We start from the raw sequence: 20,290 nt of genomic DNA, 5'->3' as shown, positions 1-20,290 counted from the left end.
AGCCAGATAGGTTCCTGGCTGTTCTGGGGGATTTCCCTGTGGACAGAGCCAGTGACCCTGTCAAGGCCTTGGTCTGTCAATACCATCACTCCAGTGCTGCAAGGCCCGCACTGCATCATGGTTTACTGAGTTGTGGCAGATGGCGGAAAACTTGCTACAAAGATGACCAGACGCTTACTCGTTCATACAACTCTGCCTGAGAACTGGTCTGAAAGCAGTGGAGAAGAACTACTTTGCTGCCGTCATCACCTTCTCAGTGAACTGTCCAGCAGTTATTTCAGGTGGCCCCAAGGCTAACTGTACCAGAAGTGCTGAACGACACCACACACACACACACACCACCCCCGAAGCACTTGGTAGCATACTGTGAGTGTGTTGCACTGCATTTTGGGGATAAAGTCACTCAACTCTGTAGCGCTTTAGATGTAGCAATTGTGCAAGCCCAGTCAAGGTGTTCAATTCAGCACCTTCCCATATTTTATGCAATCTGCTTTGGGGCTTTGTCTCTTGTTTACCACTTAGAAATGCAAGTGACTAAGTGGTATATAAATGTCTTAAATAAATAAAATCCTCTTCTTCTTCTTCCAGTTCCACATGTCTTATGCTGACAAGGAGCGCTATGAGAACGAAGAGAGACCAGAGGGACAGAGGCAGATCCTTGCTGAAATGGCACGGAAATTGCCCGTGTACACAAGAGCAGGGAATGGAGGTCAGCTGCACAGACAGCCTTTGAAATGTCCACCTCATCACTCTAAGCGGCACACACCAGCAACCCGCCTCATGAAACATGTCCTTGCCCTTTTGACTTTAAGAACCTTAATGCGGAGGGAATCATATTAGTTTAAAAGGATTTCCTTTTAACTTTCTTTGTAGTAGAGAGGAAATCCCTTAAAGATGTTCTTGATTTGTAAGAAAGTGGCTCAATGCTTTGCGACCATATGCTGCCTCAGTCTCCAGCTGCTGTATACATTCAGAGATCTAACTGGATTTCAGACCTGAATTGTGCTCTTAAAACATCAGTAGTCCAGTGGTAGAGTATGCACTTCACTTCCTGCAGGAAAGTCCCATGGTTTTGTTTATATATATATATATTTATATATTTATATCCCAACTTTTTCCTCCAAGGAGCACAGTGTGGCATACACATTTCTCCCCCTCTCTATTTTATCGTCACATGTGAGGTAGGCTGAGACGTCGTTACTAGCCTAAGGTGCACCCGGTGAGCTTCATGACCGAGTGGGGATTCGAACCACCACTGGTCACAACTAGACAATGGATCCATATTATGATCATTTAAGAAGCAGCTTGATTCCATAGATAGTCACCCCCAGATGTTTTGGACTACAACTCCCATCAACTCCAGCCAGTATGGCCATGCTGACTGGGGCCGATGGGAGTTGTATTCTAAAACTTCTGGAGGGCACCAGGTTGACAAGTGCTCCTGTTAAACTTGAAAAAATTAATTGGATCCAGCACAGTGTGGGACATCACGGCCATATACATGGCTAATTTTAGCCTTCTCACATCAGAATTTTATACTTCTCTGTTCCTAGAAGCTAAGAAGAACTGCCAGCTCAGAACTGGTTGCTTTTAATAGTAGGACTTTGATTTGCAGTAAGTGAAAAGAAGTCATTCATGAAGTCTAGTTCGACCAGGGGGTCTAAAGCCAAATGTGGTTTACATTTGTGAAACATGCAAAGCCCCATCACAAACATATTTTGTATCTAATGTTTGCTCTTTACTAAAGTGTTTAAATCTTTCAAGCTACTGTTAATGCCTTGAATGTCTTCATATTCATGCTTCCAATTTCATAGTACTGTTAATAACAAATAGCATTTATTTTATGCATTTCAAAGCATCAATCAAGCTTGTAAAATCAGGCAGTATTATCAGAGGAAATGGTCTTGCTTAAAGCTGCCTATTGAGAGTGAGATTTGCTCACTCCCATTATGGCTAATGAAGGCGTTATGGGGTGTGCTTCTTTGCAGCGATTCGATTCTGTGATAGATGCCAGCTCATCAAACCTGACCGCTGCCATCACTGTTCGGTTTGTGCCATGTAAGTTTACCAGAATGATTTACATCACTATAACTCCACTCGTGAAGAAGAAGAAAGCTAGCTCTTGATGCTTCAAGGAGAAAGATAGGGCAGTCATGGGCTTGTCTACATTTGGGCATCATTTTACTATTAATCCACTTTCCTCCCATTCGACCAGAGTAGTCCACACTCACACATATTTGAATTTGTGTATGAGGAAGAACTTCAGTCTTTTCTGTTGATACCAGCAAGTGTTCCCTTTTGTGTTTGTCCCCACCTTCTAATTTGTTGAGTCTATTTTGCCAGTTAAGTACTGACAGAGCATGCATATCCCTGCACCCACACCTGTTTGTTTTTGAATGAATGAGTGAATCTTTATTTGCATCAGCCATTGGCCATAGCAATAAAACAACAATACGATATACAAAAAATGAAAATAAAAAGTCATTTACAGTATATAAAATAAATCTTGATCTTCCAAGAGAAAGGACACTGTGGCAGTGACTGGGTGGCCCAGAATGGATGATGAAAGAGGGGTGATAACCTCATTCCTCAAGTCTTTATAAAGAGTTTGTTTTTTGTTTAAACCCTGCCCCCCAGGAAGTGCACAAAACCACACACAGTCAGGCAGTTATAAATTCTCAGTATACAGTTTTTAATTTAAAAATATAACACGAAAAAACCAAAGATAGTATTATTTCTGTTCTTTTGGTGTTTCCCTTCATGGTGTCCTGATCTTTTTTTCCTTTTTACAGGTGTGTATTAAAAATGGATCATCATTGCCCATGGTGAGTGGCACCCCTTGAATTCTATCTTTCTCATGTCCTCCAGATGTTTTGGACTACAACTCTCTTCAGCCACAGTCAGCATGGATGCTGGGGCTAATGGTTGTTGTAGTTCTAAACATCTGTGATGCACCAGGTTACAGGTGGCTACTGTAGAAAAGCCTTTGGCAATAGCTGGGATCCTTTGAGGACAGATGTTCTAATGACTAGCAAAGACGAAGTGTTACCTGTGTGTCTTAGTCCTTCAAATGACCAACTGTTATTATCTGAATACATAAATGCCATAGACTCCTGTACCAAGTATAGTGGGATATGACAGCCAGTGGGGAAAAGTATTTGAAATTACTATTCAGTGGAAATTCATGTCTCCTGTGCACCAGGATAAAAGGTTTCCCAGTGTTATTAACTATGGGAAATTGCTAACACAGTTTTTGGGTTTTTTTAATAGGAAAGCAGGATCTTTTGGTTGAACACTCCCCAGTCTGGAGCACATTTTAAACCAAATTTGAATTGAGTATCTGTGGCACCCTGGGAATGAAAAAAGTTGTGTTGTTTCTTAGGACTTTCAGGCTTAATAAATAGATGGCTTGTGTTTTCTGTAGAAAAAATGAGGTTGGAATATGAAAGTAAATGAGACTGAGATTATGCCCAAGTGCTGACGTGGAACTTACTTCCCCAGAAGGCAGTGATGACCACCAACTTGGATGGCTTTAAAAGAGGATGAGACAAATTCATGGAGGAGGCTATGCTCTGGCTCCACAGCTGAAGGCAGCAGTGTTTCCAAAATACCAGTTGCTGGAAACCACAGGAGGGCAGAGGGCTCTTACGCTCTGGTCCTGCTTGTGGGTTTCCTTTGGGGCACCTGGTTGTCCACTATGAGAATGGGATGCGGAACTAGAAGGGCCATCAGCCTCACCCAGCAGATTCTTCTTATGTTCCTTCTTATAGCAGGTCATAACGTTGATGGCACTCTGCAGTGATGCTCCATCAAGGAAATAAGAGTGCTTTTAACTGCTTTCACTTTGCTCCCAGCCCCATTATGCTTAACGTGGCTTTTCCCCCCCCTCCTTTGCTCTCTAGGGTAAACAACTGCATTGGATTTTCTAACTACAAATTCTTCCTGCTATTTTTAGCATATTCTCTTTTGTACTGCTTGTACATAGCTGCAACAGTCTTCAAGTATTTCATCAAGTATTGGACCGTAAGTTTTTGAACCTGACTGCTTTCTATGTATTGGTTTTTTTAAGACACTCTGGCTTCTAATATTAAAGCAGTGACCATAGCTCAGCTGGAAACACACGTTTGTTTCCATGCAAAAGGATCCATGTTCCATCCTTAGCATCTCCAGGTAGTAAAACCACTTTCTGAAAGCCCTGGAGAGAGCCTCTTCCTTTAGAGCAAACGACACTGTGTTCAGTGGTCTGACTCCAATATATGCAGCCCAAATCAAGTGGTCTTCTAATTAGGCACAAGTAAGATCTGCTAGCCGACAAAAGATTTACTGGTCTTTTCACATAAAGGGTGGCTTATGGATGTAAGTCATATCCTGGACCTGGTAATTTTGTTTTCCTTTCTTAAATTCTTTTACGTTCATTGGAGAATAACTGAGAATATATCTCATTGCAATAACAGGCTGTCTTCCTTATCTTGAGTCAGACCACTGGTGCATCTAGCTCAGCTCTAACTGGCAGCAGCTGATGTGCGCTGTATGTGTGTGTAGCGCTTTGTGGCCATTTTTGGGTTGATTATTTTTGTGGTGATCAGGCTGAGGTTGTTGGGGCTGGTAGGGGTTCTAATTGCTTTGAATTTAGTGCCTGGTCAATTTAAGTCTTGTTCTTTGCTGTTTGTTTCATAAGAAGAATAAGGATAGTATTATCATCATCTCTCCATGGCTCTTCCACAGCCGGAACGGCAAGATTGGTAGGAAAGATGTGCGAATCTGCTCACTTTCCTTTGCTTTCCTTTGCAGGAGGAGCTGACCAATGGGCGTGCCAAGTTCCATATTCTTTTCCTCCTTTTTGTGGCAATCATGTTTTTTGTTAGCCTCCTCTTCCTCTTCGGCTACCATTGCTGGCTTGTCAGCCAAAACAGGTCTACGTTGGGTAAGCTATTTATTGCACCTGCTCTGCAGAGTTCTTTGGTTAGGAGCAGAGGGTGTTGGCAAACCTTGTTGTTGTTGCTATTTTTAAACAATAGCAAGTCAGAAACTGTTGCTGAACTACTACAGATCATCCAGAAATCTATCAGTAGATCCCAGTCTATCTTCTGTTCACCTCTTCATTAGTGGACCTTTGTGACAGTGAAAACCCAGTCTTTGTTTTTTTTTTTTTATTATTTATTAAGTGTAATCCTGCTCTTCATGATTTTTTTTAACTCAAGGCTACTGGAGTGGCTTGCAGATCACTACAGATGTGACAGAACCTGCCTCCAGGCTTTACTGTCTAAAAATGCATGACACAAAAGGAAAATGACGTGACGGGGAAGAGGAAATAAGAAAACTTATGTACAAGTTCTTTGGTACAAGTTATTCTGCTGAGAAACTGTGGTGGAATGGTTCAAGGGGTGGATAATCCCAAAGTTGCTTGTCTCTATAATCTGTCACTCAAGGGGACACACCTGGTGCGTCTGAGTATGCAGAAACCACTACTATTTTTCAGTGGCCACTTTTCACTTCCAAAACGATAGGCATTCAACTATCAAGTTCAGTATAGCAGAGTATGGTAATAAACAAATCACATTTTATTTTTGTCTGCAGAGGCCTTTTCAGCTCCTGTGTTTCCTACTGGCCCTGATAAAAACGGATTTAATCTTGGCATTAAAAAAAATCTTCAACAAGTGTTTGGAGAGAAAAAAAGACTTTGGTTCCTCCCTGTGATATCCAGGTAAGCAGACAGGAAGCTGCTGTCAGCCTAAGAGTAGTAGAGTGCAAGATCTCTACAGTAAACTACAGAACTAGACAGGAGAGGCTGTCAGACTTTCCTTTGGTGCAGGGGACAGCAGCAGCCTAGATCAAGTCTGTGTTTTGTGAATAGTTTTGTAGTTAAAAGTAGAAACAGAATCTGCTTTCTCCTTCTCCTCCCCTCTCTCCCTTCCTCCTTCTTCTGGATGGAGCCCGGGTGCCTTTACCAATTTGTTGCCTTTGTCTCCACAGTCAAGGCGATGGACATTTTTTCCCAACAAGAACTCTGAGTGAAGCAAGGAATCCACTGCTAGCAAGTGAAGAGCAATGGGAGGAAGATGGGTTGGACGATGATAACCTCGGTAAGGATGGGAAATGCATCTGGAACTTACTGTTTTGGGGAGAGTCACTGTGTTGCAACAGTAAGGTCTTGTGGCACGTTAAAGACTGACACAAATATTGCAGCAGGAGTCTCTATTTCATAAGGTGCAAAAACTGGACCGTGAAAAGGATGGATGTAGATATCCATGTATAAAGTAGAGTAGGGTGGTATGGTGGCCTCTGATGCAAAGTGGGATTTTGAAAATGAGTAAGATTTGCTTCAAACAGAAATCACTCATCATCATTGTTATTTATCACTATTGCTTTTTTCAATTTTTATGCCACTTTTTTAACATCAATGAGCCCAAAGGGACCCACAGCACAATAGCAGAAGTACATAGCAAAAGAGCATTCATACAGTACAAAAATTAATACCATTTCATTTCAAAACATAATATGGCAATACAAATAATTCATGTTGAAAATCTGAACATTATACCATTTTTAATTAATTATAAAATAGGCAATACAGTTCATTAAAGCATGTATCAATTGATCAGATATAATAAGCTTTCCAATGCAGTCAGGTATCAACAAATAATAAAACTAGCAGCTGGTTCCTCAGACCTGCCAAGTGCAGGAAATAGCAATCAGACATTATAGAGTCTGCAACAGCAGCAGGTGACCACTCATAATACTCTGATGCAGTTCTTAAAGGCTCCATCAGCAACAGAGACATGGGGATGGAGGGTTGATGTTCAGTCTCTATCCCTGCACTCTAGATGTTCCTGCTGCTTCTGAATGAGGTTTGGTTACTATGGCTAACCATCCCATTTATTGCTCCTGGAATCAAGAGCAACTATGAGTCACACCCTCTGACCTCATTGGCTGCAACAGCAGCTGAGAGGAACTAGCCAGGCATATGAATTTAGAGCAGCCAAACAACAGGAGCCACTTCCATGAGCTGCAGAGAATCTCAGCTGACAAAGTGTCAGGGAGAGCTAAGCAGCTGAGCAAATCTAACAGCAGGGCAACGAGGCCAGAGCACACTCCTTTGCCCCTCCTTTCTGTGACCTAAACAAACCCTGCGCTTCCAATAAACAACTCTGTAAACTACAAAATTTATGCAGTGCGTAGTTAAACTATGGCACCCACTATAGGCACCAACTTGCGGGGCTTAAAAAGGGATTAGACAAATTTATGGAGATAAAGGCTGTAAGTGGCCACAAGCCATGGTGGCAGTGTTCTGCCTCTGTAGTCAGAGGCTGTGTGCTTCTGAGTACCAGTTGCTGGAAACCGCAGGAGTGGACAGAGTGCTTTTGCTCTCCAGTCCTGTGTGAGTGCTTTCCACAGGCATCTGTTCAGCTACTGGACTAGATGGGCCATTGGCCTGATCCAGCAGGCTCTTCTTAATTTATGTTCTCCCCACATCCTTAAAAGCAGCTGTCTGGGAAGATTTGGGCAATCTAATTCTCACCACTGAGGGCCCTGATTTCCTGTTTCTCCATTTAAGCAGGAGAAGCAGTTGGAGAGAGCCAGGTGGTTTCTCTCTGTCTCCTGGTAAACCTCCTTGCCCACTGTCAGACTTGCAGAGAGAACAGCATTGTGTTGGTCTTGTGGGGAGGAGCCATGCCTGGCCCTATTTGACCCTGATCCCTTTTTGTCCACATGCCACCCTCTTAGGAAGCTTCCCCACTTAGAGCTGCTGCAGCTACGCTGGGGCTTGCATTGCTTTCAGACAGGCAGGCTAAGGAACAACTCAAAGACAGGCTCACAAGCTGAGGCTCTTGCCCTGTCTGCAGTATCACTAGCCTTCTGCGCAAACTGAGAGGTTGCCCCAGAATCCTTCATCATTTTGCAGAAAGTCTTGGAGTTCCCTTTGAATTCAGACAGGATGTTCCCATTCAAGGCAGCAAAGGCCTGCAGCAGACCTTGAGTGTCAAACCTTCAAAACCTTGCCAAATATTTTGCATGTGCCTAACACAGTAAGTAATAAGCTGCTGTCAATTATTCTGGTACCGGTTTAATTTGTTACTACTGACTTTGTACAAATCTGGTCACATAGCTAGGGAAGGCCTGTGACTTTCTCCTTTGCTGCAGATTGAACCAATGGACTCTCAGAAGAAGTGCACATAAGAATAGATAAATAGGCTCACCCCAGCAAGGCTTCTCCTTTAGGCAAAAACAGTTAATCTAAAGAGTATCTGAATGCTCCCACCCTTGTTCCTCTACTAGCATATCCAGCAAAGCCAATCAGTGGAGCTGCAGAACTGGTCAAGTTGTCTTCCCAAATCTCAGTGTCCTGGAAGCACTTGAAAGGGATTGTGGTAAAACTCCCCCCTCCCTTTCTGGCAAGGCACTCCTTCAACTCCATGTTTGTCGGCTTTCACATTGACATTATTCTGTGCTAGAAAATGCTCTGAAGGATGCTTCATTGCAAAATTTAATAATCTCATCTTCTCTGAGACTCGCACTTCGAACTCCAGTGCTGCTGGAGAAATGTACTCTCCTAGGATCTTGGAAGAATTGCTGAAGTGGCTGCGTTCAGCATTGTCTCTGATGAGTGACTAAGATTGTCATTAGTGCACCTGGATTGGGGCAACATCTTCTCCTGATGCTACACCACTTAGATTGCAGGAAAGGGAACTCATTACATGCTGTGCATGTGTGTGAGAGAGAGCGGGGGATGGGGAGAGGATGTTGCTAGATTGTGGTGCAGTGCACACACGCCTATTCAGTAGAAAGTCTCACTCAGTTTCATGGGGCTTAGTCCCACGGTGAGAGGATGTGAAATTACAGCTTTAGTAACTTTATTATTTATTTAAAAGTGTTATAGTCCACATTTATGAGTAAAACTCACTCAAAGCATATTGCACAGTGACAGTAAGGGGGGGGGGAATCTGACAATAATTTAGTAGAATATAATGCAAAACCTCCTATAAAGCTCACATCTTTAATAAAACCAGCAATTATAAATACACATCAAGTCCAAAGATAAAATTATTCCCAAAGATAAAAGTTGCTGTCATGCTGCTGATAAACAATCCATGATTTGGCTTAACATAATGTCTTAACCTGGGTTTGTGGTTTGTTTTCCCCAAACTAACCATGTACAGTGAGCCAATAACAAACTTTGGTTTCTCCTCCTCTGAACATCCTTTAGTGCCACAATTTCTTCTATTTGGACAGTAACTTCTAGGCAGAAAACCCAATTGATGTTTACTCCCGATTTAATGGTAAATAGTGGGTTTCCCCGGGGAAAACGGTGTGACAAAAAGAACACCTCTTGGGCCTGCGGCTACAATTCCTGAACCAAGCAGAAGTGTGGATGAGTCCATGGTTTGTTTGGAGAGAAACCAACCAGGAGCCCAGGTTCAGATGTAATGCTAGGCCAAACCATGAGTTTATTCCAGGCAACATACCAGCAGCAGGAGGGAGGGAGGGAGGGAGCAAAGTGCCAAGAATTTCAGTATACTACAGGTTCACTTTCAACCAAAGTTTGTTTTAAACTATGGTTTAATGTGATGTTTGAACCAGGGCAATGTCTGCCTTCTCCCACATTTCATTTTAAGTCTCTGCAACTGAATGCAGGCCCCATCCATGGTTCCAACATCAGCCATTTTCGTACAATATTGTGCCTTATTGTGGATTTTGTAGCTTCCCGACTCTGCTTTCATAAGTGTGGTAGTCATGGAAACCCATTCTTGGGTAGAGTAGTGCCAATAAACAAAGTGGTCTTAGACTGGAAATCAGGAGGGTAACCCCAGACTTGAATGACAGCATGCAATTACTTTTCACCGTAGTGGTGTTTTGCAACATTCAGATTTCTGACGCTGTGTTTATTAATGTTTTATTTGGTGCAAATGTTTTTGTTTTACCAACTAGATTACAACCAAGGTTCTTCAATTTCTGTGGACATGGAGACGTAAGATTTTTGAAAGGCTGTTGATACAAAACTCACACTCCCAGGTAATCATCCTATCCTCAGGTTAACCCCCACCCCACCCATAGTACCAGCTCCTTTGATCAGTATTTATTTCATGCATGTACATTTGACCTGGATCTGTTGGGGGGGGGTTGCAAAGTTTGAGGTCCTCAGTCTGCCACTAACAGACCCAGAACCCTCCTCTTAGGATAGACTAGACATGAAAATAAGTTTTGATAAGAGTTTTGGTGGTTCAGATAAAGCTTGGTCAGTCAAAGTGATTTGTTAGCACAGAAGGCCTTATAGCCAGTGGTTTCTTCTGCTCTTAGGAAGGCTGTTTTACATCTTTCATTTGAGCAAGGTGGCTAATTCTCAGTTTTGGGGGCCTGATCTGTCCCTCCAAGCAATTTTTCCTTCCCTCCCAAGACCCCACCAATTTTGGCAGTGGCAAAAAGGGGAAGGGGGAAAGTAAAATGGGCACAGGACTGTGGTGGCAGTGTCCTGCACAGTGATGGGGATGGGGATGTAAATCACCTCCTTCGTGGACATCAGATTGATCTTGGACCAGTCAAGGAGAAGGGTCTGTGTGTGCACATGAGAGCCTGTGCGTGCCAGAGTAGATTCTTTTGACCGCAACCATTGCTAGCATGTGGCTCTACTAGAGGGTTGGGGAAGGGCCAGAAAAAATGTTACTTACCCCTGCACTGGAGCATTCTATAAAAAAATTGCAGTGACATCCAGAGCTTGAGCCACATCTTGTGATGCATGAGAACTGCCACAGAACTTGTTGCAGTACTGTGTGAACTCCTGCATAAGTGTATGCGGGACCAGCTAGTGCTGGTGTTCTGGATCCACCCTGAGGAATAATTTCCTATATTTTTTCATCAGTTTATATGCTGGTCTGGAATAATAGAGTTAGGTTACAGAATAAAAGTATGTATGTGAGCTTGAAGGAAACAAACCATCCAGCCTGGCAGCAATGAATGCTTAATGGCTATTGTTGATTGATTAGCCTGCTCTTGAGCAAGAACAACCCATGCTGACCAAATCATCTTTAAATGCCCCAAAGTTAAAAAGCTTATTTCTAACCTCCTTAATCCTGATTGATCCTTTCAGTAGGAACTGTCCAACTTTCAGTGCCTTTCCAGATAAACCAGTGGATTTCTCAACCCATAACCAGGACAGTTGTGTTCTTGGAAGTTATGGGGTAATGGTCTATTTTAGGAAACTGTGCCTCCAGTTGAAAGCATGCATTGACTCAACAGACAATTAAGATCTCATTTGGAAAAGCTTCCAGCAAACTAAACTAGAAATTTTTTGCTTTAGAACTGAAGAAACTGAACAGTTGAGGATGTGTTACTTGTGAACGTCCTTTGGATGGTTTTATATAATAACTTCACTGTAACGTATATAAGAACACAGAGAAATTCTAGTCAATGTTGGGGTTTTTTGTTTGCTTTTGTGGGCAGAGGAAATACAACCTCTGATTTTCAGCATCATTTGCAGGAATGGCCTTTCTATGATTCACTTCAGGAGGAGCCTTTCCCAGCATGCCACAAGGATTCAGTGTTCCTGTCATCAGGCTGTGACAACCTAAAAGCAGCACTAGATAATAAAGAGAAAGTGTGGCTTATACCAAAGCCAGTAACTGAATGCCTGCTTGCCCCCTCTCCCTCCAGTATCATATTATAATTCTCAATGCATGATGGGATGCAGTTGCATCAAGGTCCCCCATCCCTGCCAGCAGAACTCAATGACGTAGGGAAGAGTTCAGGAAACAGATTGTGTCAGATGTTTGCTCAATGCTGTGGGTTGGGCACAGGAAGAAATGTGCCTCTTTTGACAGCAGCCAGATATTCCCTATGTCTTGTCTGTCTCTGTCCTAAAAGGAAAGCCATTTCACAAAGTCCTGCATGCTAAGGGGGCACCTTGTTCCTGCCATATTCCTCTCCCCAGCTAATTGTTTGGCTCTGCAGTACCAATCATAGAATTGTAGAGTTGGAAGGGATCACGAGGGTCATCTAGCCCAACCCCCTGCAGTGCTGGAATCTTTTGCGCAATGTGGGTCTCAGACTCATGACCCTGGGAATAAGAGTCTCATGCTGTACTGACTACGTGCAATGAATCTTTCCTCCCAATGTAGCTTAGCAGCTTTTGAGAAGCAATTTTCATTTGGGCTGTAATGGGGAAGAAAAGGGTTAAGCTCCTCTCCCTGCCTGTCATGTTACTGATAATCCGTCCCTCATAGGCACAGCTACTATTTGCTTTTTTTAATGCAAAGGTGCATCTGATGTCACCTAGTTTTGAGGTTAAGAGGAGAGAGAAAATGCTTTCAACCATACTCATCCTTATGCCTTTCTCTCTCCCCCCCACCCCCTTCCCCCAGTGAATTTCAGCTTCCTTCTATGATGGACATTCATGGGGAACAAAAGGAAAGGAAGCACTTGGATTACCTGCAGAAGGGCCATCGTCTGATGCCAATCCTGGCTGTCTGAAATGGTTCTTCAGGATACTGGTGTGGTGATGGCTCCAAGGGTTCCTACTGATTATTGACTCGAGCAAGGGCAGCTTTGGTGGATTAAGGCCATTCAAGACCTTTTACTTTTTTATTTCTTACCCAGAATAAGTGAGAACTCTTTGTGCAAATGCTTTTCCAAATGCCTTAATGGCAGTTATCTAAGACCCTGGATTTCACAATATTTTTCATTTTGCCAACTTACAAGAATGGCTCTGTAACAAGGAGTAGATGGCTGGTCAACTGGACTACTTGTACAAGTGCTTTCAAGCAGGAATCATGGTTGCCAAATCAGGTCTTATTGTTAGAAACCCTGGCAAGTATGCACTGCACGTTTAAGGCTGTACGTCTCCTCTCCCAGCCCACAATACCTCCTCTTACTTTTTGAAATGCTTTTCTTTGATTCTGTTAAGAATGTTGGCCCTTTTGGTCTAAGAAACACACCCTTTTTGGTGTGGTGTAAAAAAAAAAAGCCTTCAAGCACAATCCCTGTTGCAGATGCATACAATTTTAAAGGGACGTTTTCTTTTCTAAAATATTGGGCAGGATCCTGACACGGAACACCTCCCTTTGACCTGTGGCCCAGTACTCCTTGAAGTGGTCAGCCTGTGCCTGAACTGCACCACTTCGGACTGTAGGGGGCGGTACCCAACTCTGGTTCCCTCCAGATCTTTTGGACCATGACTCCCATCAGTCGCACCTAGCATTGGCCAATGAGTGTTGTGGTCCAAAACATCTGGAGGATTCCAGGTTGGTGAAGGCTTCTAAGTCTCTCTCCACATAGAAAAGTGCCATGCTGGGGATCAGTTGTCTAGACTTCTTTATGTTAGAGGGAAACATTTTGCACAGAGAACCCTTCAATCATGTGAGGCTCCAGCAGGCACCACTCAGGCACAAACCAATATTGCTTATTTTTCAATACTTAGTAGAAAGAAGGGGAGTGGGGAATGATTATTTTTCAGTGAGCAAATGGGACTGAGACTCTTTGTTGAAAAAATAAAACCAAGATTTTTTTTTTTCATAACGTTTGACAGATGTGCTATTAGGTGTGCTGGATTGAGCTGACTGTCTTCCTTTTCTAATTATATCTGATATAAGAACCATTTTTAGTCTGAAGGTCCAGCCAACACAAGACATTTTCCTGAGACTTTGTTGCTGCATAAGTGGTGAAAATACAAGCATTGTTTGGCCGGGGGCGGGGGGGGGGGACTGTGTGGTAGACGCAGGACATCCAAAGGATATCATGGTATACACTTTGAACTGGAGTCTCAAGCATGTGTACCACAGAGGAGTTTGCACAGCTCTCTCCCTCAAGAGCAAGGCATCTTTTTTACACATCCTTGCTAAGAAGCTGGGAAAAGAAATACTTCACCATTTCTTGTGTTGTCTCAGTATTTCTTCCATTGTTCTTCCTTTTTCAATGGTCATGTTTACAGGATCTCACATTCCCCACTGCTCCAGAAGGTTAATGTGCAATTCCTCAACCTCACTCCAAAAAGTGAAGACCAACACAGAAGATGACGTATACCTCAATCCCACTGAAATAATTTAAGCTTGTGTGTTTAAACCTTAATTGATTTCAACAGCTGTGCTTTTCACACAGCTCATAGTTAACCTACGCAATTCACCACCGTAAGGCGTAGCAACTGTAATTTAGACAAATGCATGGACAGTAAGGCAAGCAGTAGCTACTGGTCATGATGGCAGTGTGCCACCTCCAGTATCAACGTCATCATGCCTCTGAATGCCAGGTGCTGGGAATCACAAGTGGGACAAGTACAGTTGTGCTTCTGTCCTGCTTGTAGGTTTTGCATAGGTACCTGATTGGCCATTGGGACAACAGGATGCTAGACTCGATGCGCCCTTTGGTCTGATCCAGCAGGGCTTTCTTATGGGCTCCCTTGGGGATGAAGGGCAGGGTATAAATACACATAATATCCTTGTGTGTGGTTGGGGTTAGACTGAATCACAACCCACATCCTGCATTGTAAGTTCACTGCCAAAAGCCAGGTCTGAATAGGGATAGGTGAGGATGTCACTTCCAGCTGGCCAAAAGCCTGGGCCCATCTTTCTCTTTTGTGTTCACAGCTATAGAATGCTTTGGTTTCTTGCCAGGGCTGGCAATACAGGGCCAGGGCGCTAATGCTGCACTTACTACCTTCTCTTGGCAGACACTATCATACTGTTGTTCTAATTGTCATTTCTATTACTGTGCCAGATCCCTGGGGGCTGTTCAGCTGTTCAGCTTGTAATAGCACAAATGGAATAAATGTAAATTATACTGCTAAACATTTTTTTTGGAGGGGGGAAGCTGTGCTTAATTTCATAATTTGCCCAAATAAAACTTCCCATTATGAAGTAACCAAAAATAACCTAAGTTTATCTCTGAAAACACCTTAGCAACCTGTTTTATTGCAATCAGGCTTCTTAAATGAACAATTTTTATTCTAAACAATCATCAGTTTAGAAGGGCTCTGGTCCAGAGAACTTTATAGAGGAAAAATATACTCTAATGCACAATCCAGAAATGCCTGGTGCCCACCAAACATTTTAGACTACAACCCCTTTCAGGCACAGCAGTTATCGTCCAAAACATCTGGAAGACACCAAGTTGGGAAAGGCTGCAGCATAAATTTTGTGCACTCATGAACGCCAGGGATCTGACACCCAATTTACTAACAATGCAATATCTGTGTAATACTGCCAACATTATGCCTACAGATATAAACCCAAGTATAGAAAACTATTTAAAAATGTTCATGTAGCTTGTGTCCCTTGTCTTCTTAACCTTTTTTTCAAGGATCTGCGTTGAAGAGCATCTATACATGCTGAGTAAACAAAGAAACTTGCAAAATATTCCATCAGTTGTTATCACCTGTTCTAAGGAGCAGGTCATTGATGATTCTCTGAATGGCAGATGACAGGATGTTCTGCATGCCAAAACACCCTCCTGGTATATTCAAATATGAACATATTATTGCATACTGTTGCTGCTTTAAGCAGGGGAGTTGTGGGCCGGGGGCTCAAGCCCCAGGCCTGTGTGGTAGGCCTCTTGATTGCTGGCGCTTTTTAAACTTAATTTTATTTTTACTTTTCTTACAAGGCAGCTGAGCACACTGCAAAGTACACTGCTGGTGCCCCTTGAGTTCTTTTAGTAACTAGCATCACTCCTGACTTTCAAGCAGTCATCTATTTCTTGCATTTCATTCAGGTTTTCCTACATTTTCACTGCAAACGGAGACCGATGCTAGCCCTAAGGACTAAGCAAATGTCCTGAAAAGGAGTGGGGGGGGCAGCATTTCCTTTCTTGCTGTAGTTCTGTGCTTTTGAACAAAGCAGGAAACACAAGAATGTTGTGCAGGGTGTAGAGGAAAATCCATTCCATTGTTGCTCCTTGAAGAGGCTGACATTGTGGGTTGTCCCTAGAGCGATGCTGTTTCTTTGTTGGGCTTGCTTGACACAGGGGACTTGTGGCTTACAGCTATCCTGTATAAATACTTCCAGTCTCTGAGGGAGTAAACATATGCTTTTGGATATTTTATGCATATCTGCGACAAATGCAAAATGTCTCAATGGCTGCTTGAATAATTTGATATCCAATTAAATGATGTGCTGTGCTAATAATAATGTCTAGATACATGATCAACTATCAGATAGCTTCTGTAGTTGCAGTCACTCAGGATGCAAGTCATTTAAACTACCCTAAAGCATTAAGTATTTTCATGGAAATGTTAAGCACTCCTTATGTTTTCACTAATTTAAACAAAACAGAATAATCCAACCCTTCTTTTACCACCACCCCTTAATGTATTAATTCATTATTAGTATTAGGCCAAAATTCTTTTTGGCCTCTGTGTACTGCAAAAAGTTGAGCTAGCATTATGTTGGAGATGCAAGATCTGTTCTTTGCCTTGTGTACAAATATATATATATATATCCGAGTGCAGTGTGGACGCAATGAGTAGGCTGTGTATGTGCTATTGTTCCATATCATAACATTCCAGTTTGAAGAACCTTCTGTATGACTGCTTGAACCATGAAGGATATAAGATGCAGTGTGGACACAGCCCAGAATTATTCTGGGCGTGAAACTGCAAACATGAAAAGGGAAGATTGAACAAGTGTGCAACATCCACTCAACTATCTTCCATAAAAAATGTTACACATACTTAACATTCCAGGTATTTCTCTGGTTAGCAAACTTAAGGCATCACACTGGTGTCTACAAAAGTGGGATAGTAAATACTATTTAAAGAATATGGACTTTGCAAAACTTGGGACTTTTTGCAAGAACTGCTATGCTACAGTGGTTTATTTTGTAAATTAGGACACTACTGAGTCCTTGCTGTTAAATATTTATGGAGCAAAGAACAGTAACTTTGGGAGAGAACACGGGCTGATCAATAGTGTACTGCCTGATGATGTAACAGATATTTATTGCCCAGAATCATAGGGCATTGTCAGATGTGGCATAATCTGAAAGCACAATTTTGGTGCACATTACAATACCAGGAACACTAATTTTTTGTATAGAATACAGTCTTTTGAAATTACTTGTATTGATTTTATTTAGGTACAGTACCTTGTTGGGGAAGACATTTTTGGGAGAAAATGCTGATGGGGGAATGGTGTACTTCATCAGCAAAATGGTTGTGCTTACCAATAACAAAGTTTTACTTACATAAGAGCATACTGTCAATCACTATGCTTCCCTTAAGCGACTTGTTAATTTTTTAGGATACACTCTGCATTTAATTTTATGGATTTCTAAAACACTAGATTCTAGTTTAATCCAAAGAATTGAAGTGGGTGACAACAGGCTTCATATTAAGGGGATGGAAAGTAGCAGGGTCCTACATGCCCATTTAATACTGCATTCATTTATCCAGAAAAAAACAAACAGAAGACCTGCAATGAGTATTCTTCCAACCAAGAGAGATCCTCAGCAGTTTGCATGTACATGTACCTGATGTTAATCAACTGGAGAGCTCAGTATACCTGCAAAATATCTTGCTGTGCCTGCCACAGTTCAAGTAACCAAGGCATTTGTGCTACCATGTTTAGTACTGTTTTACCTTTGAAGTGGCAGCTTACTGCTTGGTCCTTTTCCTGACCAGGTGTCTTGCCTTTTTCACAGAATTTTTTTGGTACCACTTTTCTGGTAACCACTGAATCAAGCTTCATTCTAACTATCTGTATTGGTCATATTGCAATTGCTTTTGTGTTCCAGTTTACTATACTTCCATATGTGTAATTAAGGCCTAATTATTTCATTGATTGTATTTTCAAAAAGGTACCATTTCACCATCTTGTTTTACAGTAGGGAGCATAAAAAATGGACTTCTGTTAGGTTTCACAGAATAGAACTGTTTCCCCTCCAAACCTCCATGTAATCATCTTTGTACAAATTCCAAATTCAGCTTTTTGATTATTGCAGGTTTTATTTTGTTGACCCTTTTGAATGTTTTGACTTCATTATCTCAGGTTTGTTCATTAAAAAAATGTGTATGTTCATGCTTGTTGCAGCCTTAAGCATGGAAATGTTTTACAATAAAACATATTTTATAGAATGAAGTTTAAAGACTTTATTTCAAATATTTTAAAATTCTATTAAGAAGTCTGTATCTACTGCATTCAAACTCCACCAAGAAGAGTTGCAAGAATGGTACCATTTATGTATCAGTGCTTTTTTGTAGACTTCAGCTTGGTCTTTTCCAGTTATCTCAAGGCACTTTCAACTCCTATAATTTTGTCTAAGGGCACTGACATGGAAGCCCAGCATTCTGAAACAGTTACCCTTTTGAGTACTGAGATAGAAAGAGTATCCAGTTAAAATTTACAAGTGTCAATGAATAATTGGACAGTTTAACATTTACACATGCCAAAAATGTTTTAAATAACCTCCAGCTTGCTTATTCTACCAATCATCAAGACACGTTGCCCTTAAATAACACCAAGTGCAAAGACCATTTCACATGGACTGGCTCAGCCAGACTCAACCAAGTATCCTTTTGAAACATGGTGCTTGGCTTTATGAAGCTATGGGTTTTCCCCATCTTGGAAATGGAGTAGTTGTGACAGAACTGATTAGTCACCACTGAGCATAACCACTATCTAGCAACTGAAGACTAATTGTTAGGGATATAAGAGTTATTGCCAATAGAAATATTCTTAATTCATATACGGATCAATCCTTAGGACCAGCCCTCGGGCAGAAATAGCACAGTAAAAGTATAAAAGGCTTGCAGTCTACACTACTAATGAAAGCAGGGGTGCAGCATTTCAGTTTCCCTATGAGCTTGAAAATATACAGGAATGATGTACAACAGCTGTGCTCACCAACCTGGTGCCCTCTTTATGTCGTGAATTCCCATCAGCCCCCAGCCCACCATGGCCACAGGCCAGGAGCAAAGGGAGTTGGGAGTCCACAACTAATAGGGGGCACCACCACTGTAATAATAATAATAATAATAATAATAATAATAATAAATATTTATACCCTGCCCATCTGCTGGGTTTCCCCAGCCACTATCTTGAGTGAATATATCAATACTACTGATCTCTTTAAATGAAGAACATTTGCTTTGGGGTAGCAAACCTTGATTGTTGATATATAAGAAATCCTGGTCCCGCCCCCCCCAACTCACCAGGGAGTGAAGAGGGACAGTAGCCTTCCCCTGCTCCCAATGGTGAGGAGCATTTAATATGCTGTACTGGTCATGGGCATGGAAAAGGTGGTGCTTTGGCTTCCTGGGGAAGGACCCTGTGAGTGGACCCAAGTGAAGACGTCCCTTTTCAGGTTTGCTCTCAGACTTTAAAAAGGGAGGCCCACAAGCCTTTACCCTCAGGCTGCTCGATCACCGGATCCATGCCCTAGCCTAGGCCTAGGCCTAACCTATTCGCTGTAAACCATTATGATTGTTCTGCATTCCTTTTCTTGTGATACAAAATAAAATAAATAATAATAATTTATTATTTATACCTCGCTCATCTGGCTGGGTTTCCCCAGCCACTCTGGGTGGCTTCCAACAAAATATTAAAATACAGTGGTCTGTTAAACATTAAAAGCTTCCCTAAACAGGGCTGCCTTCAGATGTCTTCTAAACGTCTGGTAGTTGTTCTTCTCTTTGACATTTGGTGGGAGGGCGTTCCACAGGGCAGGTGCCACCAGCGAGAAGGCCCTCTGCCTGGTTCCCTGTAACTTGGCTTCTCGCAATGAGGGAACTGCCAGAAGGCCCTCGGCACTGGACCGCAGTGTCCGAGCAGAACAATGGAGGTGGAGACGCTCCTTCAGGTATACTGGACCAAGGCCATTTAGGGCTTTAAAGGTCAGCACCAACACTTTGAATTGTGTTCAGAAACGTACTGGGAGCCAATGTAGATCTTTCAAGACTGGTGTTATGTGGTCTTGGTGGCTGCTCCCAGTCACCAGTCTAGCTGCCACATTCTGGATTAATTGCAGTTTCCGGGTCACCTTCAAAGGTAGCCCCACGTAGAGCACATTGCTGTAGTCCAAGCGAGAGATAACAAGAGCATGCACCACTCGGGCAAGACAGTCCGTGGGCAGATAGGGTCTCAGCCTGCGTACCAGATGAAGCTGGTAGACAGATGCCCTGGGCACAAAATGGACCTGCGCCTCCATGGACAGCTGTGAGTCCAGAATGAATCCCAGGCTGTACACCGGGTCAGGGGCACAGTTACCCCATTCCGGACCAGGGAGTCCCCCACACCTGCCCACCTCCTGTCCCCCCAAAACAGTACTTCTGTCTTGCCAGGATTCAACCTCAATCTGTTAGCCACCATCCATC

The 20,290-nt window shown here is 42.5% G+C and overlaps 1 protein-coding gene across 1 annotated transcript in view; it reads left to right on the top strand.

The window, feature by feature from the left end:
* ZDHHC15 (zDHHC palmitoyltransferase 15) overlaps positions 1-18,052 on the top strand; it is a 40,850-nt gene extending 22,798 nt beyond the window's left edge. Inside the window, exons 4-12 of the mRNA XM_083596531.1 lie at positions 589-709; positions 1,989-2,058; positions 2,793-2,825; positions 3,903-4,023; positions 4,792-4,924; positions 5,578-5,704; positions 5,974-6,083; positions 9,928-10,011; positions 12,354-18,052. Coding sequence (XP_083452657.1) covers positions 589-709; positions 1,989-2,058; positions 2,793-2,825; positions 3,903-4,023; positions 4,792-4,924; positions 5,578-5,704; positions 5,974-6,083; positions 9,928-9,971 — 759 coding nt within the window. The 3' untranslated portion in view covers positions 9,972-10,011; positions 12,354-18,052. The remainder of the gene's footprint in view (positions 1-588; positions 710-1,988; positions 2,059-2,792; positions 2,826-3,902; positions 4,024-4,791; positions 4,925-5,577; positions 5,705-5,973; positions 6,084-9,927; positions 10,012-12,353) is intronic.
* The last annotated feature ends 2,238 nt before the right edge of the window (positions 18,053-20,290 follow it).

Source organism: Podarcis filfolensis (genome assembly GCF_964270895.1).
Source record: "Podarcis filfolensis genome assembly, chromosome: Z".
Taxonomy (NCBI): Eukaryota; Metazoa; Chordata; class Lepidosauria; order Squamata; family Lacertidae; genus Podarcis; species Podarcis filfolensis.
Note: the sequence above shows the minus strand (reverse complement) of the source record. Positions and strands in the feature narration are given on the sequence as shown.